Genomic DNA, 25,851 nt, shown 5'->3' with positions numbered 1-25,851 from the left:
TGACAAGGTGCATGATACATCAGTGATCTGGCCATCACATGTCCCGTTCTCTGGATAACATGAGGTGTGGGACAGGCTTTATGAACACAACACTGGGAATTGTTTTCCATTAGAGGCATGGGACATTGTGGTTAGGATGTCCTATTTTCAATGCATACCTGTATAAATTATACTTGTTAACGTACTTGCTTAGTAATTGCTTTAAATATTTAACACATGGTTACTAGGATATAAAGAGATTTGCTGCTAGCACACACCGTGATTATATCCGATTACAGTCGCATCATTCATTCACACGGCTTGTATTACAGGAGCAATGGAGCGGTCTTAAAGGGAACCTGTCACCATGTCTGACATATAAAACCAAATGTACCTTAATGCTCGTTTACCCTGATAGTTCCCAGCGATCGATCCATAATCTTCTCAGGACTAACCTGTCCTATTTTATCGCCCTATAGCGCTTTCCCGCCTTTTATGCTGATTAACAGAGAAGAGTCATATTTTCTCCGAGTCAAGCTCCTCAGCTCCGCCTAAGAAACGCCCCTATAGATAAAATCTTGCGTGAGCTTCCTTGCCTTGAGTCAAGGTAAGCACGCCCCCTAATGGTCCCCTCTTTTGTTAGATTGACAGCCTGCAGTGTGGCCAGGAGAAGTCTTGCGCATGCGCGGTGCGCTTAAGGCGCGATCCTGTCTCCGGCTGCCGCTGTTAGCTGGGTTTCACTGCGCATGCGCGAGACTTGTGCCATCCTGGCCGCGCTGCAGGCTGCCAATCTAACAAAAGAGGGGACGGTTAGGGGGCGTGCTTACCTAGACTCGAAGCAAGGAAGCCAAATTTGCATACGACCTGCGGGGGAATAAAAGTTGTTTTACAGCGATCATGCGCCTCAGACATCTTACACAAGAACATCATTAGAAGCCGGATGTTTAAGATCCATTTTCGTGCTGATTTTCCCTTTAGGTTCCCTTTAAGCCCAGGTTCTTGCAAGGCACTTAACCCAAGTAGTGTAAACTAAGCTAGTTCACTATCATAGCTCCCTTAAAATTAATGGGCAGGGTATGCATCATCTGTAACCCCAAAAAATATTGGCCCTGCTTCTGCCTTAGTAAGGAGCTCTTCCATGAATTTTACCTGTGAGGGAACAGATACCAAAGTGGCTGAGGATTTAATGCTAAAAATCCATATGATGGGTTAAGGGGCTTGGGGATTAATACATTTTATGGTGTTCTATGTTGGGTTTGACATTAATCTTTGTGGGTTAGAATAAAGAAATGGCTAATGCCAGCATTCCAGGTGATCTAGAGCAGTGAAGGGGCAGCAAAGAGGTCTTGTCTTGCAGGTTCAGGGGTTTGAATTTGGTCCAGGGCAACTTCCGCAAGGAGTTTGTATGTTTTCCCTGTGTCTGTGAAAGGCGTTCCCTGGTTACCTCCCAAACTCCAAAAGATGTAAGATGATACGGTATTTACTAATGTAGACTTTGCTATGTTCCGTGCCTTTTACTATATTTCTTAAGCTTTGTTTCCTTGTGAGGCAAATATTCTGTCTTATGGAGCTCCTGTCCATAAGATGGCTCTGCTTCCTCTATTCAAACACACTACACCTAAATTAAACTCCTAAAATGGCAGGTACAGTGTATGTGGAGGAGATGAAGCAAAATGTCTGGTTGCATGACGCTCCATCAGCAGCCATTTTATGGACAGGACCTCATGGTGACAGCACTAAAGACTTGCCCTACAATGGGACATGGCTTATAAAATATAGAAGATGGTGCAGAAGATCAACATAGGCTATATTAGTAAGTGCCATGTAGTCATCTTACATTCATTTTGGTTAACATTAGCCAGAATCTGTCTAACCCCTTTAAGAAAAGCTTGGTATGGAATGTATAAAATATACAACTCTGAGGCATTTATTGCTTTTACCTGAAGTTGTGGTGCCAACCTACCCCTCAAGTACTTACCTAATCCTTATTGCAGGTTGCTCCTGCAGCCTGCCTGTACATTCACCGGTTGCTGTTTTCTGGTAGTTTGGACAGTTTAATCATAAAATATGAAGTGAGAGACAAGCAGGTCCACATCCTCTTTCTTGACCACATTAGCAACACAAACCTGCTGTAGAGGTGAATCATGTTACAGCTATAAACCCGGCTTCTGTTCACTTTTTCAAAGCCTGCAGGCAAATCGTAAAGACCATGAAGTAAGAAGTAGGAAGAAGTATTTGCTAATATAATAAGATAAGTATACTCTCACCATAGAAAAGCTGCTGCTTCTTAATATGGTCATATAAAATAACCATTGTCAGCAAAACGTTTTGGGTGGGACAGCCAAAAATCTAATATGTATGTAGAGGTCTTGACTTTCCCTGGCAGATGCTATCGGGGGAGAAAAATAAATAAATGTCCAACTCCACTCTGGTCTCCTGCCTGCCATTCCGCTCCTCACCATCAAGAGAACCCCATTTTTCATTGGCTAGGAGACTTCTGTGGCCTGGGAAAACCACTACTCCTATCTGCAGCCCCCTCATCACTGTACCAACCCAGCCACCATGAGTACCATGACATCTGTCAATCCCTTCCTCCTCTCCGTGCTTCCCACCGGGTTGCTGCACATGTTGAAATTCAGCATACCCAATCTTTCTTTCCACTGACATTGGAAAATCAGGATGCCTTCTGTGACAGAGGTTAGAAGATCGGAGAGACTGCACGTGAGGTTAACTGACAGTCTCTTGATTCTCTGTGTTGTGGTTTGGTAATGACAACACCTCTTGTCAGGTGCGGCCCGTGATCATTACTGCAGTCCCTATTTAGTTTGGTCTCACGCTTCATACCATGCGGTTTATATTCTCTGCTTGGATTTGGAAGAGTTGGTGTGTTCCTGCTTATCCATTTTCTATAAGATAAGTTGTACTGCTCTTTGTATTTGGTTTTTCCCCTGTGCTTGTTGTTACTAGGCCTCAGGGAGACGCTGGTTCGTTTACCTGGGAAGGAACCAGTAGTCTCATTCACTGCCACTACCTAGGGCATTTTTTAGGGCTCCTAGGATCTAGGTTGTATTTTCCCACCTTCGGGGTCTATACTTACTGACAGGAGTCAGGGCCAGGTTTAGGGGCTTCCTAGGAGGTGACCTTTTCCCTCTCTAGCCTTGAGGGACGTAGTTCTGTGTCCCTCCCCTCCCCTGTATTCGTGACATTATCAACCTCCACAAAAAATGCCATTTGGTTCGGATCAGTGCAGCTATAGATGTCTACACTGGTTAGACAGCTTCAGGGTCTGTCTTGGAGGTAGCTGACCTCTGTGCGACCGTCTTGCAGATTCAGAGACCACAGGCGGCTGGTTCCGGTGGTGGGTACCAGGTCTGCCCTGAACCTAAGGTTGCCCTCCTGGACAGATTTTCCGGGGGGTAGCGACAATTTCTTTCGGTTCAGGGAGTCTTGTACTTTAAGCTGCATCCGTACTCTTCTGGGGATGAGAGTCAATGTGTGGGTATGATCATTTAATTGCTTAAAGGTGACCAGTCTTGGGCTTTTTCTCTGCCGACCGGATCACAGTCCCTCCAGTCGGTAGATGAATCTTTTAGAGAATTGGGTCTTATTTACGATGACCCGGATCGGATCTCTCAGGCCGAGACCAAATGACGTGGTTTACGGCAGGGAGAGCGCTCCACGGAGACCTATTGCTCATGAAAATACTGAGTCATTTGAATCAGCTATGTCCCTTGCTGTACGTCTTGATAGACACATGAGAAAGAGATCTAGGGTTCCTCACCCTGAGGACGTACTGTCGAATAATGTGGTGGATTTCTTTGACACATGGTGTAGAGACACCTGTGGTTACGCCTTGTGATGAGCCTATGCAGTTAGGATGAGCTACGCCTCGAACTGCCGGCAAGAGCTGTGGTTATATGAAGGGAGTCTGTTTTTGTTGTGGAAAGAAGGGACATTTTGTGAATATTTGTCTGTACGTTCAGCATCAAAGTGAAAAAAAAAAGTTTAATCCCCAAGTTACTATTGGTGGTGTGGGTGGGGAGCCAGAAAACATACTTTTTTCATTTACTGGTAAAACCCGATTTCTCCTGTCGGCCAAGGTGGCGCTAGACTCCAAGACTGTGGGAATTTAGGTGTTTATTGACAGCGGGGCAGGAGTTAGCCTAGTTGATGGTCAGTTTGTTCGTATGCATGGTTTGACAACAAATGCATTAGACAGAAATATTTCGGTGTTTGCAATTGATTCCGCTCCACTCACTCAAAAATGTTTATCACAAATTGTGCAGGACATCCATTTGAAGGTGGGTGATTTTCATCAAGAATCCATCTTGTGTTTTGTGCTGGAGGGTCTGCCTGCTCCGGTGGTGCTAGGTTTACCACGGTTAAGTAAACATAATCCTACCTTCGATTGGCAAGCAAGACAGATTCTTGATTGGAGTGATTATTGCATAGACAACTGTCTTAGCACATCACTTTCTGTTGTAACCACTAAAGATGTACCTTCCTTTATTTCTGATTTTGCTGATGTAATCTCTGAAAGTGGAGACCAGGAGTTACCCTGACATCAAGAGTATGATTGCCCTATCAACCTTATTCCCGGAGCTAAATTGGCCAAATCTCAGTTGTATAACCTTTCTGAACCCGAAAGAGCAGCCATGCGAGAGTATATTACCGAGAGTTTGGCTAAGGGACACATTAGACCGTCCAAATCCCCAGTTGATGCAGGGTTTTGCTTTGTTAAGAAACGGAACGGAACGAAAAGGACGAAACTCTGGATTTCCGTGAGCTTAATCGCATTACTGTGATCCCTATCCCCTTCCTTTGATCCCAGATTTGTTCAATCAGATTGTCGGTGCCAAGGTGTTCTCTAAGTTATATCTGAGGGGGGCATATAATCTGGTAAGGGTCAAGGAGGGGGGTGAATGGAAGATGGCCTTTAATACCCCTGAAGGTCATTTTGAGAATTTGGTTTATGCCTTTTGGGTTGACCAATGCTCCTGCTGTTTTTCAACATTTCATCAATGACATCTTTCATCATCTGGTAGGCAGGATTGGGGTGGTGTATCTGGATGATATTTTAATTTATTCCCCGAACATGGAGAAGCATCAGGATCACGTGAGACAGGTCTTACAGATCCTAAGGGAGAATAAATTGTATGGTAACATGGAGAAGTGTGTATTTGTGGTTCCGGAAGTGCAATTCCTGGGTTACCTACCTGGGTTACCTATCTTCAGGTTTTCGTACGGACCCGGAAAAAGTCTGTGCTGTGTTGGACTGGGATCGACCCGAAAATCTGAAAGAGCTCATGCAATTTTTGGGGTTCACCAACTACTACCGTAAATTTATCCTGAATTACTTGACTGTTGCTAAACCATTAACAGATATGACTAAGAAATGTGCGGATATCTCAGTCTGGTCTGACAGCCCCATACACGTTAGCTTGTTGGTCAGTCCTGCAGAGTCACCTGGTTCGTCTGGGTTTTTCAAATTTCTTTAGGCAACTTAATACATAACAAAAAGTTAGCACAAATTGCAAGCCTTAGACCGTGACTACATGGTTTCTTGATGCAAAAAACAGGAGTAAATTAAAAAAAAGGAGACGTCGTATCTGTCCTTTATACTTTCTCCTCTTTTATGCTCCACTCCTGATTTTGGATTCCAAAACTGCATCAAGAAACCTGACCGTGTGGTCTACCCTTAGTGTGGTTGCTAGATTGAGCAATAAGAGTCACATATGCACTTCAGTTATGTCCCACCATTGTTTTTAGAGTCCAAGAAGGGGAGTAAAAGCACCAAATGCTGATTTAATGGGTCAATAAACCTATTACTATCCTAGAGTTGTAGTAGCTGGAGGCTACCTACAAAGAAATTCTAGTGGGCATCATCCAGTATTTTGAATGAAACAAGTATTGAACGATCGGGAAAATCACTGTAGTATTGCATTTTTTTTTTTTAGCATTTTATGATATTACTTGTTGAGATATACATTTACATTGCCTTTGCAATGATTAAAATGCTCATAAAGAAGACCATGATAAAAAAGACCCACATGAAGAATCGATCCATCACCTTTGCCACCTTTTTCCACTCAATCCCCTTGGCACTAATTGATTTCTGTTCTTTATACCAGTTAGTAATGTATTCAAGGTTACTTGCCAAAGCTTTGTAATGTATGCAGTGGTTGCAGAATCCATTGGAGTGACCGTTATTGACCTTAGTAGGGATGTCAATGCCACATACAAAATCTGTTCTGATAGAAAGCGGGCGCTTTAATGAGTCATAGACATCCTGTTCTCTCTCATAATCATTAACGGAGTGAACACTGTCCTGAGAAATGGTGTCACATTCATCTTGTGGTGTGGTGCAGTTCTCCCCAACATCATACACAAAAAATATTTTAGACATGTAATCAAGTATGATGACCCTTGCCCAGTGAGGGATAGGCTTTGCTTCTGCTCCACAAAGATGTATATTCATTATGATGATTGTCAGAGCCGTAGACGCTGTGATCATGGTCATGGTAGCTATATAATATTTACCTAATGCAACGGAGAAGAAAGGTATTAGATCACATGGAAATGTATAACATATTAAGATAATTAAAGGTGTTTTTCAAGTTTCTAATATTGATGACCTATCCTTCGAGTGAATGGGAGCTGAGCTGCAGTAACCCAGCATGTCCAAGACACTTTTCTTGTCTGTGGTGAGGGTGCGGAGCGTTGGACCATTGCCGATTGTTTATTAATCACCGGTCCTGAGGCTATGTCATCAATATCAGACATCTGATTTTTTTTTTACGCAAAATACACAGTCTAGTCACATTATTATGACCACCAGTTAATATCCAGTGTACCAGTCATGTGTAGCACGGACAGCATCTAGACGGGATGGGATTGACCCAATAAGTTCCTGGTAGATTGTCTTAGGTATCTGGAGCCATGCTAACTGCCGTGCATCCCACAGCTGATGAAGGGTCTGTGGGGGAGGATCCATAGAGCCATCACGATAATCAAGTTGGTCCCACAGATGCTCAATTGAGTTCAAGTCTGGGAAATTAGGAGGCCAAGATTTTACTTGGAAGTCTTGGTCATGCTTTTCTAATCAATGCCGGTCATTTCTAGTTGTGTGACATGTGGCCTTTTCTTGCTGGAAGATCCCATCTGCCTCAGAGAAGACAATCAGCATGTATGGGTGCATGTGATCTACAAGGATGGATTCAAACCCAGTTTATTTGAGAGTGCCTTCCAAATGGATGAGTGGGCCCAGAGAATTGCCACAAAAACATTCCCAAGCCCATGACACTGTCACCACCAGCTTGTGTTCTTCCAGCAATAGTTGCAGGATGTTTGTTCTCTGATGTTTCTCGTCTGACACGCCAACGTCGGTCCGCTGGATGAAGCAGAAAACGTAACTCATCAGTGAAGGCAATCCTTTACCAATCAGCAGAGGTCCAATTCCGATACTGCCTTGAAAATTTAAGCCTTTTTTGCCAATGTAACTTTGTTAGCAGACGTGCAGTGACCATCTGTCTGCTTCTGTTCCCCATAAGCTATAGGGTTCACTGAACCTTCGTTTTAGGCACACATATGGTAGCCCCCTGGTTTATTTTGGTGTTGAGCTGCTGAACTGTTGTGTGTTGATCTGCCTTCGCGCACCTTCTTAGCCAATGTTCACCTCTCACATCAATGGCACGTGGCGCTCCGCAGTTTCCATGATGCTTATTTACAATTGTGCCATTTGATATACTTTCACCACAGCACCGAACGAACAGTTCACAAACTGTGCAGTTTCAGAAATATTGCCAATAGTAATCTGTTTTTCCAACTGTGATAAATTGCCCTTTTTGCCCATGACAGCAATGATAGATATATATGTACAGACAGCCTATTGCTTAACTTATGACTTCCTATTATGACTTCCTTCATAATGTGACTCGACTGTGTATAAACAGAAAAGTTTATTATTATTTAATAAAGAACTTAACGGTTTGACGCTGGGTCACGTAACCACTGCAGCCAATTATATATTATGTCACTGGGTTAAGTGACGCATGGGTGAAAACGTATGTCCATTTTATAACTTAAAATTAAAGGGGTATTCTCCTTGGAATAGGCAAGTTTGACCGCCAGGCCACCTCCTTGTTCATCTAGACACAGCAGCTCCTCCATACATGATGACTATGACTGTGCCCAATTCACTTGATCCGTAGAAGGCCTGGTGGTTGGAACTCCATGAACTAACATTGATGGCCTACCCTAAATATGAACTATCAATGTTTTAATCTCAGTAATCCTCTTTAAGATAAATTACATCAAAGTAAGAAAGTTGACATAGTCCATTATTGTATATTGTCAACCAGATATTCAATGACTTTGTTTCTTAACCGTTTGAAGATTCTATTATACTAATGGTAATATTTATGTCCAAATGAGATAACAAATTTAATTCACTTCATGGTAACAATTTGTTGTGGAGGACCCCTATGCTTAAGGTGGATTTAGACGCACCAATAATCGTCCACATTTGGCCATCTAAATGTGCCGCGAAATGGCCGTTCATCTGGTGTTCCTGTCAATCATGGCTGCAGATCATGTGGTCTAAACAGCGATCTTCTGCTCAGAAGCCATGACTCTGTATGAGGACAAGGAATCGCTATAGCGATCCCCCATCCTCATATAGTGAAGGTGATCGCTGCATGGAAATGCCCTGGTCTCCTTCACTGAACGAGCAGCCAACTGTCGGGAAGGAACGCTTCCTTTCAAACATTCGGCTGCTCAGTTGGCCCGTCTAAAACCACCTTTATTCTGTAAGGAACCCCAATGAAAACCATGGTGCCATTGATGATGCTTTGAACTTACCTATCAATGGCACACTTTCAGAAGGAGGCATGCTTTCTGCTACCATTAATTGAAAGACAGTAAGGGCCAGCAAAACTGTCACTCCCAACGAAACTTTTTCCCCTGAATCTGCAGGAAGATAGAAGCCTAGTGGAGCCAGAAAAGATATCATGACACAGGGTATTAACAAATTGAAAATATAGAAGGAAGATCTCCTCTTAAGGATCACTGTGAAGGTGATATCAGGGTAAGGCTCTGAACAGCAGCCATAAGTGATGACGTTCTTCACTGCTGGCATACCCTGCATCTCCCATTCCACATTTTCCACAAAGTCCGAAAGGTCCCCAGTTGCCATAGCATTTATAAGGTCCACCTGATTACCATTGTAGGTCCATGAACCAAAGGTCAGGTTACATTGTTGATTGTCAAATGGGAAATAAGAGACATCCACTACACAGGAGCTTTTGGTTATAGCTGGAGAATCCCATGTGATTTTTCCATCATATCGGAGGACAACATTTGTATTCACTGGCTCAGAAAATTCATCATCTGCCCTGTTGGATGAAAGCAATGACATATATATTTCTAACTTTGCAACTTAAGGAAACCTTAATTGTCCATAGAGAAATCAGTGCAGATATACCCAAACAATGGATCATTTTCCAGATGTGAGATGTGATGAGTGCTGCAATGGGTTTAATTATTACCAGGCCTTGGTAAAGATCATTTTATAAAAGGATGCATCAAGGTATTTTTCAATTTTGTTGCCCAGGTATCATAGAGCATCATCTAAAAGAGGGCCTGTCACCACTCCTGGCATTTCTATTTTAGCAAATGATTGTATTCCATGTGAACCAACAAATCTGGAGCATTGTACTGCTCCTAGAAATGTATGGATAAATTGAAAACTCGCTGTTACCATTCATCTTGTCAAAACGCAAGACCCTTGTCCCCTACAGACTCCTGTACAATGAATACTGTCATTGTCAGAGTATGGAGGGACACACCCTACTGACAATGGAAACAGTAATGCCTAGTTTTCAATGTATTCATAGATTCCCTGGAGAAATAACAGAGTAAAAACATAATGTAAAATTCTAAGAATAGAAGCTTTTGTATGGGGAGTGCAAGTACTTTATCAAAACTAATATGTCAAGAGTGTATTAATATTAAACTTTACGACTTCACAAGACAAGAAATGGAAGATGCATTGGTAACGAAATGTCCTTCTAGTATTGCAGTATCCCAGAACAAGGTACTTCCAAACTGTTTCTGTTATATACAGTAATATTAGGCAATGTTATTGATTGCTTTATTATATGTCCATAGATTGTAATGTACCAAGCATAGCTGTTGTATGGATGAGATGGGGTTAATTACTCTGACTCAGCCCCCGCAGGAAGTTAGGTGTGGATCCTAGATCTGCCCCCTAGCTCAGTCTAGTCGAGTTGTGAGTTAGAGGAGGAAGAGTGAGGTTGTTTCATGTGCTATGCTCCTCACAGTTCAGGACCAAAGTTACAGAGAATCACCTTCTCTGAGGATTATCTACTTAATAGAAAGACCTCACCATTTCTACAGTACTTCAGATAAATCAGACAGACAGATAAATCAGAATCTGCTTGGCCCAGCATTGGAGCCGGTAAGGTATTGTGCTGTTTAAGGGTCCATTTACACATCCGCATTTTTTCTCCGGATTTTGCGGACCCATTCATTTTCAATGGGGCCGGAACGAAAGCTATGTGCTTTCCACTTCCAGATCCACAATTCCGTTCCCGAAAAAAATAGAACATGTCCTATTCTTGTCTGCAACTGCGGACAAGAAAAGGCATTTTCTATTATAGTGCCGACGATGTGCGGTCCGCAAAATGCACATTGCCGGTGTCTGTTTTTTGCAGATCCGCAAAACACCTACGGACGTGCGAATGGACCCTAAGGCTGCCATAGACCTTACTGCTGTGAGAGGGACATTGCTGATACACCCTTCATACTGGGATGCTGCCTGGCCAACCATATCTTTAACCCTCAGTTGGAAATTACAGCCAACTAATGCAAGGTAATATTGCCAGCCATAGATTCTGCAGAGAGAGTCTTAGAAGATAGAAAGGAAAGAATACCAAGCGTATAAATCCATATATTGCTATTTGGGAAGATCTGCACTGTGAATTATTTGGAACTCTGCTTTGATACCATTGAATGTACTACAACCTCCATTCTGCATTTTAGTAAAGAGAGATGTTTATTTCCTACATCTGGCTTGGTTACTGACCATACATCGACCATTGCACCCTGCACCTCCTGCCTTGCCGCATCAAACCACAACACCAAGGGCCTCCCAACTGCCATCAGGCAGGAGCCACAACATTAAAGGGGTTCTCTCACTTCAGCAAATAACATTTATCATGTAGAAGAAGTTAATATAAGCCACTTACTAATGTAATGTGATTGCCCATATACTGCTTCCTTTGCTGGCTGGATTAATTTTCCCATAATATTATACACTGCTTGTTTCCATGGTTATGACCACCCTGCAATACAGCAGCTGTGGTCGTGCTTGCATATGATAGGAAAAATCACTAGCTTATGTGCGTTCACACAGTCCTGGACACCAGAGAGGCTGGCGCTTGAATCCAGCCAGGAAAGGAAGCAGTATGGATAATTATACAATAGTAAGTGGCTTGTATTAACTTCTTCTACATATCAAATGTTATTTGCTGAAGTGAGACAACCCCTTTAATGTGCGCCCTGAGGGAAGAAAGGCTGTGCCCTCCTGTCACCGCCTTGTCCCTAGGGAGCATCAATGTGAGGATCGCCACTGTGATTGACTGTTAGTCAGAGCCACTACCACTCCCATATTTTATATAGACACATGCCAATTACAGAACAGTTTATATATTAAATATGACTATAACCTCCCTCATCCATGGGAATGGACTAATATACTGCAGTACATGGGTGCATTCCTATGGATGAGGGGGGTTATAGTCATATTTGCCACACATTTTTCATTCTGGTACCATATATTGCCCCTAAGTTGTCCTTACCCAAGGGACCTAGGCAGCAATCTACGGTACCAGGGAGAGCAGATATGGCACGGGAGAGATGTAGGGAGCTCCTCCAGGCAGCAGAGAGGAGAAGAAGATCCTCCTGCTGCCTCCTTGATGTAAGTAAGAAAGTGCGGGCTGGCGGCTGTACAGCGCATACAGAGAAGCCGCCAGCCCGCCCAACGTGAAAGTGAAGGGAAGCGCGGGCTGTCGGCATAATTTAGCATTTAGTGAAGCCGCCAGCCTGCCTGTGAGGTGCTGCTTAGTGCCGCGATGTATGCACGGGCTGGCGGCTTCACTGAAGGCTAATTTACTGAAGCCTCAGGAGCCATTAGTGAGCGCTCCTGAGCTGCTGCAGCCCGCACATTTCCCCCAACTTCCCTTTTATATAAAAAAAAATACGGCTGTATCTAGAGCTTATTTTTGGAGTAGGGCTTATATTTTAAGCCTACTCCAAAAACCCTTCAAAATAGCGCTAGGGCTTATTATCAGGGTAGGGCTTATTTAAGGGGAAACATGGTTATTTTCGGGGAAACAGACCCCAGTATTGCCCTGCCATTCATTGAGTACAGAAAAAATAACATATTATTGTTGGTAGTCTGCTTACTTGTTATACAGGACTATGTCTGGTCTCCATACCATGTTGCTCGGAATTCGAATTGAATCCAGGCCATCATACTCATCTCTCTCCCATGTCAGGTAGGCATCATACCAGCTCTGCCTAATCCATATGTATGCTGTTAAAATCTGGTTCCTTTCATCCTGGAAAATGATCAAAGGATGATCAAAGATAAGATGACCAACCACATGGCATACAAATCAGCTGAACCTGCCGACTCCAGTGGGACCAGGTAATATCCTATCAGCAATTTTTGGAGTCTAGTATACCTGGGTGCCACCGTAAGAGAGGACAGCATACTAGTCCCTTTCTCTAGTAAAAGGGTCATAATTTTGGACTAAAACGGGAACTATGAACAAGTCATGGAGAATTAGGGCTCATTTTCTCAGCAATGCCTCTAACATGGAGCCTGTACAGTGCACACCAAGTCCCTACATTGCATGATAACAGAAACAAAAAGAGAAATCACAAGAGTCTTCATAGCTGAACTAAAGCTGGTCATACACTCATGATTTTTGTCATTCCTAATGACTGATTTCAACCCCTTATTGCTGAATATATATATAGTATACACCAATATATGACTCACAAGAGTGAGTACTCGTGCCAAGCCCGCACATGAAATGAAACACCAAAGAAAGAAATAAGGCCAGCACAGAAATGAATATATATATAAACTTTATTATAGTCTCAACACAAGACCAGAAGTAATAAAATACAGATAAAATACAAAACTGTGATGAATGAAGGACACACAGAAAAAAGACAGACACCACTAATAATGAGCAAATAAATATAAATATATGAATGTCAATCTAGATATCACGGCTAATAACCTATGTTATATAAATAGATACATATAAACATAACAAAGTATATAGGTAGATAAAGACGCCAGATATCAAGGATGCAGGTAAAGTCATTAATAATGTAACTGGATGAAGATCCAAAAACAGTACAAGGATAGATAAAGTGCAAAGTGCCAAAGTACAAGTACATGTATCAGATTGATAAAACATCCATAATAGAACCATGACATAAAAATACCTGAGTGGTGAACTGGACAACCCCAACGTATGTTTCACGTTAGCTTCCTCAGGGGGCAAGATGTGTGTGGCCTCTGCATTCACAAAATGTCCCAGATATTTCACTTGGGGCTTCAGTAAGTGGCACTTTGAAAGCTTTACTTTCAATCCATATTGGGCCAGAGTCTGGAACACCTCTGCCAAGTGCTGTAAATGCTCTTCGTAGGTCTTTTAGTAGATGATCACATCATCCAAGTACAGCAACACGGTCTCAAAGTTTTTGTGTCCATGAGTCTCTGAAATGTCCCAGGGGCATTGCACAGCCTGTAGTTGAACCAGGGGCATGTAGTTGAACTCGAACAAACCCATTGAGGTAGTAAAAGCTGTTTTCTCTTTATCTTCTGGTGCCATGGGGACTTGCCAATAGCCACTGGTTGAGAAATAATCAGCAGATCCCAGGGCTGCGAGAGACTCCTCAATTCGTGGCAGGGCTACGCATCCTTGTGTGTAATATTGTTGATCTTGCGGTAATCCACACAGAAATGGATGGTTCCATCCTTCTTTTTTACCAGGACCAGAGGAGCAGCCCAGGGGCTTTGACTATCCTGGATGACGTTAGCTGTCATCATATCCTGAACCATCTTCTTCACCTGCTGGTATAGGACTGGAAGCACTGGTGTATACAGTGGTGTATCTTGGTTTTGTGCTGCCCTAGGCGAGACTAAACTCGGGCACCCCCCCTAATATAAATTTGACCCACCCCTTCCTGTCAAGGCCAAACCCCTTTCTCTCTAAACCCCACCCCTTCCTATGTGCCATCCACAGATCCCCCCCCTAAACAGTGCCATCCACAGATCCCATCCCCCTCCCCTAAATAGTGCCATCCACGGATCCCCCTCCCCTAAATAGTGCCATCCACGGATCCCCTGCCCCTAAACAGTGCCATCCACAGATCCCCCTCCCCTAAACAGTGCCATCCACAGATCCCCCTCCCCTAAATAGTGCCATCCACAGATCTCCCCCCTAAATAGTGCCATCCACAGATCTCTCCCCTAAATAGTACCATCCACAGACCCCCCTTCATTAAATAGTGCCATCCACAGATCCCCCTCCCCTAAATAGTGCTATCCACAGATCCCCCCCTCCCCTAAACGGTGCCATCCACAGATCCCCCCCTCCCCTAAACGGTGCCATCCACAGATCCCCCCTCCCCTAAACGGTGCCATCCACAGATCCCCCCCCTCCCCTAAACGGTGCCATCCACAGATCCCCCCCTCCCCTAAACGGTGCCATCCACAGATTCCCCCCCTCCCCTAAACGGTGCCATCCACAGATTCCCCCCCCTCCCCTAAACGGTGCCATCCACAGATTCCTCCCCCCCTCCCCTAAACGGTGCCATCCACAGATTCCTCCCCCCCTCCCCTAAACGGTGCCATCCACAGATTCCTCCCCCCCTCCCCTAAACGGTGCCATCCACAGATTCCTCCCCCCCTCCCCTAAACGGTGCCATCCACAGATTCCTCCCCCCCTCCCCTAAACGGTGCCATCCACAGATCGCCCCCCTCCCCTAAACGGTGCCATCCACAGATCCCCCCCTCCCCTAAACGGTGCCATCCACAGATTCCTCCCCCCCTCCCCTAAACGGTGCCATCCACAGATTCCCCCCCCCCCCCCCCCCCTCACGCTCACAGGAGAACATTTAAAAACAAATCAGTAACCTTAACTTTATTCATTGGTGATGTCTTTACTGTATACCTTACTCTGTCTTTCAGCTCCGGTAACAGCAGGCAGTGCGGGCGGGCGGCGCTCACTCACTGACGTCACGCGCCTGCTCCTCCCACTAGGCGGCGCAGGCGCGTGACGTCAGTGAGTGAGCGCCGCCCGCCCGCACTGCCTGCTGTTACCGGAGCTGAAAGACAGAGTAAGGTATACAGTAAAGACATCACCAATGAATAAAGTTAAGGTTACGGATTCTTTTTTAAATGTTTTCCTGTGAGCGGCGGAGCCCTGTATATTCTAATAACCTGGGGAATGGACCCTTTAAAATATAGCTTTTATTAAGTTATGCCTTGTTTGCCCCTTGTCCCATCAGTCTTATCTGCCTCCGGTATACTCAGAAGATCCGATGGTATATTCTAACCCCCAGGCGTTCCCATGGTGACAGGGACGCTTGCCTGGGGGTTAGAATATACAGAATTCTCAAGGAATTAAATATAAATATAAGTATAGGTGTCCGTGTAAGTGAATATTAACCTGGGGAATGGACCCTTTAAAATATAGCTTTTATTAAGTTTAATTTAAAAAGCAAAAATATATAGACACCCTCTGGTAACCGGGTATCCAAAATACATAACAGGACAAGATGTTGCCCAGCTACCACCGTGATTTGGTGAAAAATATTAAATCTGATAGGTGAAAATTCCCTGGGCAGAGGACTACTGTAGGGCGGCTACAGGGAGAGAACCATCCCCAGTACCCACAGGAAGGTACCCTACCCTCTATCCAATTCCCCAACCTTCAACTACTGTCATTAACGCCCTTGGAATTTTCACCTATCGTATTTAATATTTTTCACCAAATCACGGTGGTAGCTGGGCAACATCTTGTCCTGTTATGTATTTTGGATACCCGGTTACCAGAGGGTGTCTATATATTTTTGCTTTTTAAATTAAACTTAATAAAAGCTATATTTTAAAGGGTCCATTCCCCAGGTTAATATTCACTTACACGGACACCTATACTTATATTTATATTTAATTCCTTGAGAATTCTGTATATTCTAACCCCCAGGCAAGCGTCCCTGTCACCATGGGAACGCCTGGGGGTTAGACTATATCATCGGATCTTCTGAGTATACCGGAGGCAGATAAGACTGATGGGACAAGGGGCAAACAAGGCATTTTGCCGCCCCATTGGCAAGTGCCGCCCTAGGCAAATGCCTTGTTTGCCTCGTGATAGATACGCCACTGGGTGTATATCTTTCTTTGATTGGAGGATGAGTGACGGTTGGAATAGTGTGCTGTATTAGGCTAGTTTGACCATAGTCCAGAGGGTGTTTGCTGAAGACTTGGTGGTGTTCCTTGGCTAAGTCCAGCACACCTTTAATCTGTTCGTCAGAGGTGGTGGCCTCTCCAATATGTAGTTCAGCCCACCAGGGCTGCTTAGGTGGGTTTTTGGCTGCATCCGCTGTTTGAAGCGATTGTTGTGCAGCAGCAGTAGGGGGATCCAGGACGTCTTGCAGACGGACGTGATATAGACTCGCCACTGGATAGTATTTTTTTAATTCTACAGCTTCATCACTTAGATTGACCAAGCGTATGGGTACATTTCCGCGCGACACAGTGACCAAGCTCCTAGCGGCTAGGAAAAGGGGATGATCTAGTAGATGCAGGGGTTCCATGAGGGCTAGGTAATCCTTACCTCAGACTCCGATGCAAGCCTTGCACCATATCAGGGTCTCTGCTCCAGGCTGGAGTCTAATAGGCTGAGCATCCTTGATGTGAACACGGCAGATTTCCTCCTGTTGGTTGCTGAATTTTTGTTGAGCAGCTAGTACCTTGGTGGTCTGGTTTATGACGCGTTGAGTTACACAGGGTGCGGACAGTAGGGTTTTCTTCAAGGCTTCCAGCACTTCAGTGTAACAGTTGTCGAGTACATTCCTCCCTAGGACCACAGGTCAATTGTCATCTTCCAGGACCTGGATTACGACTACCCTTTGGTGTGGGAGTTTGGTATCTTCAATCTGTAAGGAAGGTTCCCAATAGCCTAATATAGGCACTGGTTGGTCATTGGTAGCTATGATGTGGAGCCAGGATTCCGGGGGTTGCGTCAGCTGGGCTCCGTTTCGGCATCTTTCGAATGCAAATTGACGGATGGTAGTCACTTGAGATCCAGCATCAATCAAAGCTGAAAACATTACTCCATTGATGCTAACGTCAACCACGGGGCGGGCGCCCACATATCTAGGCATGAAGGCTGGATCTTTGGGACCTAGTATTCTTCCTCCTTGGCCTCAGGGGATACCCGTTTAACTTCCAGCAGTCCCTTTCTGTGTGTCCAGGCCTCTGACAATGCCAGCATACACACTTTCTGGTGTCTCGATATCCAGGATCTGACAACTTACCGGTAGGCCGGGTGTAGGACGATCTCTTGGTGTAGTAGTCCCTTTCTCAGCCTTGGGTTGCTGTTCCAGTTGCTTTAGCTCAGGGCTGGCCAACCTGCGGCTCTCCAGCTGTTGCAAAACTACAACTCCAAGCATGCCTAGACTGCCTACAGCTATCAGCCTACAGCAGAGCATGGTGGGAATTGTAGTTTTACAACAGCTGGAGAGCCGCAGGTTGGCCAGCCCTGCTCTAGCTGCTCACTCATCCTGTCCATATTCTCAGCTAGGAGAGAGACTTGAGCAGTCAGGGCTGTAACAGCATCTGGGAGAGGGGCCTGAGCCGCATGCTCAGCTATCTGGCTGTGGGTAGCAGGTTGCAGGATGGGCCATGCCTTCTTGTTTTCAGGAGGTTCAGAATTGTGACTTTCCCCCAGGATGCCAATAGCAAGCTCCTTAAAATCTAAGAACGGGGTATCCGGGTGCTGAACTGACAGCATCTTCAGCTGACATTTGAGAGGTCCATCGAGGACACCTTCAATAAACTGCTTTCTGATCTTGTCCCTAAGCCTCATGGGGATCTATGCGGATAACTGCCCACAGAGTTTCTTGCAGGGACAGGGCAAAGTCTCTCAAAGTCTCCTTTGACTGCTGTCGGTTCCCAAAGAAGCACATCTTAAGCTCGGAGGCGGTCCTAGTTTCAAAGGTGGTACTGAGTCGGTCTAGGATCAGCTGTTTTTCGCTCTGGCCGGGGCTAGGACTTGACCTCCCGGAGTGCAGCTCCCTGTAACTGGCCAATCAGGATTTCAAATTTCTGGTCCTGAGATACTTGATATAGCTTAAAGGTGGCCAACATTTTATCACGGAATTCCATGAGTGAATGAGGTTCTCCTGAATAACGTGGGAGCCAAGGTGATCCAAAGTAGTATGGCATAGTAAGAGGCATGATGTAGGTGGCTGCAGCCACTGCATCACTGCGGTCTAAGTGGGTGCTATCTTCGCTGTCAGACACGGCTTTTGATACCCTGTACCAGACTAGAGGGGTCAATGTAAGCTAGATTGCAATTTAAGTGCGCGTTGCTATGGGCAATGGCGGCAGAATTGGTGCATAGCTCTTTTAAGAGTCGCTGCAACTGCGCAATTTTGGGGAGTATGATGCTCTGGCAGGAAGACTATAGCCCTTAACAGTCTTTAGCAAGGTTATTTTCCCCAGTAGTACCCACTCAGACCTCTGGACGTTGCTTCTCAGGATCCATAGAAGAAGGAACTGTATTTTCCCTTTTCCAAGATAGTCGCCGCTTCTACTTCCTGTAGGGGGTACAGTTGGTTTCTCTCTCCTTCTGGGAACTTGTACTGAGCACTTTAGTTCCTTCTGCTGCAAGAATAGTTCCTCTGTGGATGCGGGCTGTTTGGTTCCCTCCCCTCTGCTGGTGGATGTCTTCCTCTCAACACAGGATGCCCAAATCCAAGATGGCTGATTAACCCCTGTTTTTCCACAGTGCTGAAACTGATGCATATTCACACTCTCCAGCATTAAGTAGATGCTATAAAGTCTCTTGTAGGGGGTTTTACAGATAGAGGGGGTCTTCCAGGCGAAAAGTAGACCCTGTTTTGTGACGCCAAAATTGCAACAGGTGGTCTCCCCCCAGGGCTCTCTATATAACGTGTCCCAGGTGTAGGAAATGCTGAGTGGTATAGTGCGGCCTATCTGTTTCTTTATGTGTGTCACTGTGCTCCTACCTGGACACCTCTGGACTCCAGGCTTTGGCTCTGAAGCAATAAGTCCAGACCTTGAGATGAAGTTCAGTTTTGGTTCCAGCAGGCTTTAGCATTAAAACTGGCAGGCAAACTCTACTCTGCTACATCTATTTCTCTCTGAACCTGCTGTACGGACAGGCTGGCTGTATAACTCAGCTTCTTCTGTATGATGCACTTCTCTTTGTAGTCTGACTCTAGGTTATGCCAGGGAACTTTCCTCCTGGCTCCTAAAGGCTTCAAGCTTTGGTCTGCATGGCTAGCAGAGATTAAGGTGCTCGGGCTGGCGTGGGCAGGTCTAGCAGAGAAGTGCCCCTGCACACCCTTCCCATAGCTGAGGGTAAGCTAGACTGGAACTAACTGGTCCCCACCCTTCCTGCAGGAAGTAGGACTGGCCCACTTGCCTACAGAGGGGGTTTAGAATGGAATGGTAAGTTCCATTCTATCTAAGTACATCTCTTAGTGTGAACCAGACGCATTACATGAACAGTTACATAACATTAGAAATGCACGGTGTGGAGGACCTGGAATAATGCATAAGATGACATGAGGTTAGACCATTAGAGATAGTAGCAGGGTGTAGGAGTGGCAACACCACTTGGGGGTGTTACACTTGTGACAGCAGCTACCAGAAAGAGATGACCTTTGGGGCTCAACACCTTAAAAGCCACCAATTTGATATCTGGAGGATAGGTCATTATTCAATATCAAAAAGCTGGACTACCCCTTTAAAGCTGGATGTACATGGCCCCATATTCAGGCCGATTATTGGGAATGGATGTTCCTACGAACACTCATTCCCAACATTCCGCCCTTGTAAAGGTGCCACAGATCACCCGATGAACAAGCGTTTTACCCGTTCATTCGGTGAAATGATCGGAAGTGCGGACACTTCAATCATCGTTCCAGTAGATTGTGCTGTCTAAACAGCCTCTAAACAATCTGCTGCTCATCTGATAGTCTAAATGCACCTTATGCCTCTTGCACACGAATGTGTGCGCCCCGTGGCCGTGCTGCGGCCTGCAAATTGCGGGCCGCAATGCACAAACACCCACCGTGGGGCAGTTCACTTTAATGGGTCTGCGATCCAGCCATTCCGCAAAAAGATAGGACATGTTCTATCTTTTTGCGGAACGGAAGTACAGGACGGAACCCCACGGAAGCACTCCGTAGTGCTTCCGTAGGGTTCCGTTCCGTGCTTCCGTTCCGCACCATTCCGCATCTCCGGATTTGCGGACCCATTGAAGTGAATGGGTCCGCATACGTGATGCAGAATGCACACGAAACAGTGCCCGTGTATTGCGGATCCGCAAATGTGGTCCGCAATATGGCCATGGAGCGCACACGTTCGTGTGCAATAAGCCTTAGGCCCCTTTCACACGGGCGAGTATTCTGCGCGGATGCGATGCATGAGTTGAACGCATTGCACCTGCACTGAATCCTGACCCATTCATTTCTATGGGGCTGTGCACACGAGCGGTGATTTTGACGCATCACTTGTGCGTTGCATGAAAATCGCAGCATGCTCCTCTTTGTGCGTTTTTCACGTAATGCAGGCCCCATAGAAATGAATGGGGTTGCGTGAAAATCGCAAGCATCCGCAAGCAATTGCAGATGCGGTGCGATTTTCACGCACGGTTGCTAGGAGACGATCTGGATGGAGACCCGATCATTATTATTTTCCCTTATAACATGGTTATAAGGGAAAATAATAGCATTCTTAATACAGAATGCATAGTACAATAGCGCTGGAGGGGTAAAAAAAAAAAAAAATAATAATTAAACTCACCTTAATCCATTTTCTCGCGCAGCCCGGCTTCTCTTCTGTCTTCTTTTTTGCTGTGTACAGGAAAAGGACCTGTGGTGACGTCACTCCGGTCATCACATGGTCCGTCACATGATCTTTTACCATGGTGATGGATCATGTGATGGACCATGTGATGACTGGAGTGACCTCACCACAGGTCCTTTTCCTGCACACAGCAAAAAAGAAGACAGAAGAGAAGCTGGGCTGCGCGATCAAGTGGATTAAGGTGAGTTAAATTTATTTTATTTTTTAACCCCTCCAGCGCTATTGTACTATGCATTCTGTATTCAGAATGCTATTATTTTCCCTTATAACCATGTTATAAGGGAAAATAATACAATCTACAGAACACCGATCCCAAGCCCAAACTTCTGTGAAGAAGTTCGGGTTTGGGTACCAAACATGCCGATTTTTCTCACGCGCGTGCAAAACACATTACAATGTTTTGCATTCGCGCTGAAAAATCGTGCATGTTCCCGCAACGCACCCGCACCTTTTCCCGCAACGCCCGTGTGAGAGAGGCCTTAAGGTGTCAGAACTACCAGTAGATTGCAAACTACAGGTAATCACCTAGGCTATAGATAATGGCACCATGTCTCAGGTGTGAAATTACACAATGGCTCCTACTAACCAAAGATAGAAAGAAAAAACAACCTATGAAGCAACAAATTCTGTAAAATACGCACCACATCTTTGATCTGAGACAATGTAATCTGAAGGGTAACGTTCAAGGCTCTGTCAGTATCTTCTACGGGCCTCAGTGCGTTAGAGTAATCTTCAAATAAGTCTCGAAATAACATCTGGGCATATTTTCCTTTTGCTGACTCTACACCTTTAAAATATATGAAAAGTAGAAAACGTATAAAATCAGAGTAAACAGACTGTTTTTCTTATCTGCTTAACTCGCCTAACCAGGTCACAATCATACAGTGAAATGACCCATATGTGTCAAACCAGTGTAAATCTGGGATGCATAGGGACCACCAATAAAATTAATTCTGGGGGACCACTGTACAGCTACATGTATACATTGCCTAATCGCTCTTTTCAAATCTCTAAAACTGCAGCAACACACTTTTTTTTCCGGTAGTAGCCTATATCTCAGACTGTTTTGTCCTGGAGACCCTGTCGGTATCCTGCTGATTGACTCTTGCCTTTGACTAGGGCTTTCTCAGACAGTGGCAGGCAGCAGCAACATGCTACAAGATGGTTGATTATGGGGCCCCCTCAGTGACATCATGAAGACAGGTCCCCTGAGGAAAAAGGATGCTGGCTGCCCTGACCCCAATACCTAGAAGTCCATCTGATGCATCTGTAATAATGAACTGGGTAGTTTGCTTAAAAATCTACCCAGTTCTTAAATGGACATGTAAGCTGGTTGACATGCTGTATGTTGTTTATCTGTATATAGCATAGCCCGTCTGTTGTACCATGTACCCCTTGTGAAGGACTAGGGGCTCCTCCTTGCCCAGGGGCCCGCTTGGTGACTAACCTGTTCCTTTGTGTGCCATTCCAAGCCTGTACAGAACTTCAAATCCTCAAATACATATATACATTTAATTTGACCTTGTGATACATGTGGATAGTTTTACACAGTTAAAAAAAAAAAAGCTTTTTGTAGCAAAAAAACAACAAAAAACAGTGCAGCCTGGTAGGAAATTCTAAAAGACAAAGTTAAGTCAGCACATCTTGTAAAATGAAGTGAATGCAGGAAATCAGAAGGTTGGGTGGGGATCCTGGATCTTCCCCCAGCCTAGGCTACTTTCACACTAGCGTTTTTGCTGGATCCATTACTGATAATACAACCATCTGCATCTGTTATGAACGGATCCGGTTGTATTATCTTTAACATAGCCAAGACGGATCTGTCATGAACTCCATTGAAAGTCAATGGGGGACGGATCCGTTTTTCTATTGTGTCAGATTGTGTCAGGACGGAAAGCAAACCGCAGCATGCTGTGGTTTGCTCTCCGGTATGATAACAGAATGCATTTTGGAGCATTCCGTTCTGTTCCGTTACGTTTTGTCCCCATTGACAATGAATGGGGACAAAACTGAAGCGTTTTTTTTCTCCGGTATTGAGACCCTATGACAGATATTAATACCGGAAAATAGAAACGCTAGTGTGAAAGTAGCCTAAGGCCCAAAATGCTACGGACTCAATGATCTCTGCACATGACAGCTGTATCTCTAAAAACCTGTATCCCTCAGTGGACATTATAGCCACTAATGCATGAGAGGGATTGCTTGCCATAGATTCTGTAGGAAGAGACTTGAACAGATAGAAAGGGAAGAGGACCATAACTCCCATCCTTGCCTAAATCCATTGTTATCTGGGATAGAATTGCACTGTGAACAGTTGGACATGTCTCTGCTATAACTGGATGTACTACAACTATTTTGCACTACAGGAAAGAAAGACATTTATTCTGTTACATCTGGCCTGGTTACTGACCATACGCTGGCCATTGCTCCCCATCTTCATGGGGACCCCAACTACCATCAGGCAGAAGCGCTGCACAGGCCCTAAGGACAGATGATTTGAGGGAAGCCACTACCACTCCCATTCTCTGCTCTGACTCCTAGGGGGCTCGCTACATATTCATTATCTAAAATATTAACTATATAAAATGAATATTAGGTTCTTAAAATATATATTTTGATCAAAATCATTTGTGCCCATCTACCAAGGGAAGGTGACCTCTTTTGGAAAACTACTTTATATGATACCTCTCCTTGAGCCAACTGGTCTCCAATAAATTCAGGAAGAGTAGGCTACAGCTGTATACTGAGCTAATTAAAGGGGTTATCCAACCCCAAAAATGCCCCCCCCCCCCCCCGAAAATGTCTGGACCCCTCACATAGATTGTACTTAACTCGGTCCCCGGCATCCGCGTTGGTTCTGCTGCCCACACAGCCCTCGCTGGATCTCCCCGCCACATGGATCAAAACATCCAGTGATGGGGGGTTTCAGCCAATAGCAGGCCATGATAGAAATGAGCCTCCCTAGCATTGCAGGGGATGCTAGGGAGACTCTTTCCCGCCGCAACCTGCTATTGGCTGACCCGCGCGATACGCGGGCAGCAGAAGCGACGTCGGTGCCGGGACCAAGGTAAGTACAATCTATGTGAGGGTCCCGGGCATATGGGGGGGGATATTGGCTGTTGGATAACTTCTTTAAAACCAGCCTGTGGGAAAGATGGGTTTGTTAGGAGTGTACAACCAAAATGGCTGAAATGTCGATAATAATATATTTGCTTAGTATCTCATATTCATTTATTGTCACGGACGGTGTACAGGAAACAAGGCAAAGTAACATGCATAAATGACTCGCTGGATCCAAAAGCTAAGGAACCAAAGGGAGACCCCTGCAGAAGACCTGGCACTTTCCCTGGCTGCTCAGCCTATGCAAAGATCCGAATGGTGGAAGTTTGCATATCCACGTACCTTGACTAGATAACCCCTGAGCACCCTACAATAGTGAGGGGACACGACCACCGGCTCCCTACACAAGATACGGAGGGAGTCAGGGTCACCTGGGATCCAGCAAACAGAAAATAACAGATAACTGTTCAACACTTAACTTTGCAGCAGACAGGAGAACAAGAGCAGCATGCACACACACTCCAGGAAGAAGTATAAGCCGCCCAGAAAAGCATTCTGGGGAGGAATTTAAAGGGAAGCAATTAGTCCAACACATGACAGCTGAGAGAGGCTAACGGGATGAGGAACTGAATACCACAACAAAGAAACTCAAGGAGGAGGTTCTGAAAGGCCTCTGTCAGAGCTTCTCAGCTGTCTGGTTGTGACATTTATATAGTGAATAGCTTTAGTTTATATATTTGTGTTTGCGGGGTGCTAGTGCTGTTATATATATACTTGTAGCCTGCTCTCCATGAAGTCATTTGAGACCAGTTGGCACAAGGAGAGGCAGCATATAGAGAAGGTTCCAATCCAAAAGAGGTTACCCTTCCGTGGTGGATGGGCTTGGGCACAAATGATTTTGGTCAAAATATATTTGCTAAGGACTTCATATTCTTATGTAGTGAATATAGCAAAAGTTTATATTTTATGTTTGCAGAGTGCTGTTGCATTTCATTTTGATAGGGAATTAGAAAATACCCGACAGAGACCAGCTCCACATATATCAGTTGTGTGTGACCAGATATTTTAGGTCTTAAGCCAGACACAACTGATATATGTGTACAGCACTTTAGTGCACAGATCTGCCATCTTGATAACACCAGACAGCAAAACGCTGCATGCAGTGTTTTTCTGTCCGGCGCTATTTGCCATCCAGCATCACGACAGATGTATGTGCACGATCTCATGGGATCAGTTCTGGCTCAGTTCCCCTCAGGCTTTCTCTGCTTCATGTCGGAGGGAAACTGAGCCAGAACTGATCCCATAGCCGGACAAATGTGTAGGGGTCCAAACAGTTTTTTTTTTTTTTTCATTTTGTAGTAGCTTTTAACATACTTGCCCCTTTTTGTCACTGCTCTGGATGTTGCATTTTTCCCCACAGACAGCTCCATAAGGGAAAATAAGGTCTAATAAAAAACGCCAGCATCCTAGACAAGATTTTCTTTTTGAGCCAGCAGGAAAAAGTGCTAACAATTTTTTCTTCATTTTTATTTTGCCCTATGATGTACCTACGATTTTGCTTTGATTTGAATTTGCTTTTTGAA

General features: G+C 44.8%; 1 protein-coding gene across 1 annotated transcript; it reads right to left on the bottom strand.

Annotated features, from left to right (window-relative positions):
- Positions 1 to 5,968: 5,968 nt before the first annotated feature.
- Positions 5,969 to 24,766, bottom strand: CHRNA9 (cholinergic receptor nicotinic alpha 9 subunit; the record flags this gene model as incomplete). Its single annotated transcript, XM_044291570.1, has 5 exons — positions 5,969 to 6,519; positions 8,839 to 9,371; positions 12,466 to 12,620; positions 21,850 to 21,995; positions 24,748 to 24,766. Coding segments are annotated over 5 exons (1,404 nt in total), but the record flags the coding sequence as incomplete, so codon positions are not given.
- Positions 24,767 to 25,851: the final 1,085 nt, after the last annotated feature.

Source organism: Bufo gargarizans, chromosome 1, assembly GCF_014858855.1.
Source record: "Bufo gargarizans isolate SCDJY-AF-19 chromosome 1, ASM1485885v1, whole genome shotgun sequence".
Lineage (NCBI taxonomy): Eukaryota > Metazoa > Chordata > Amphibia > Anura > Bufonidae > Bufo > Bufo gargarizans.
This window is presented reverse-complemented; position numbering and strand designations above follow the sequence as displayed.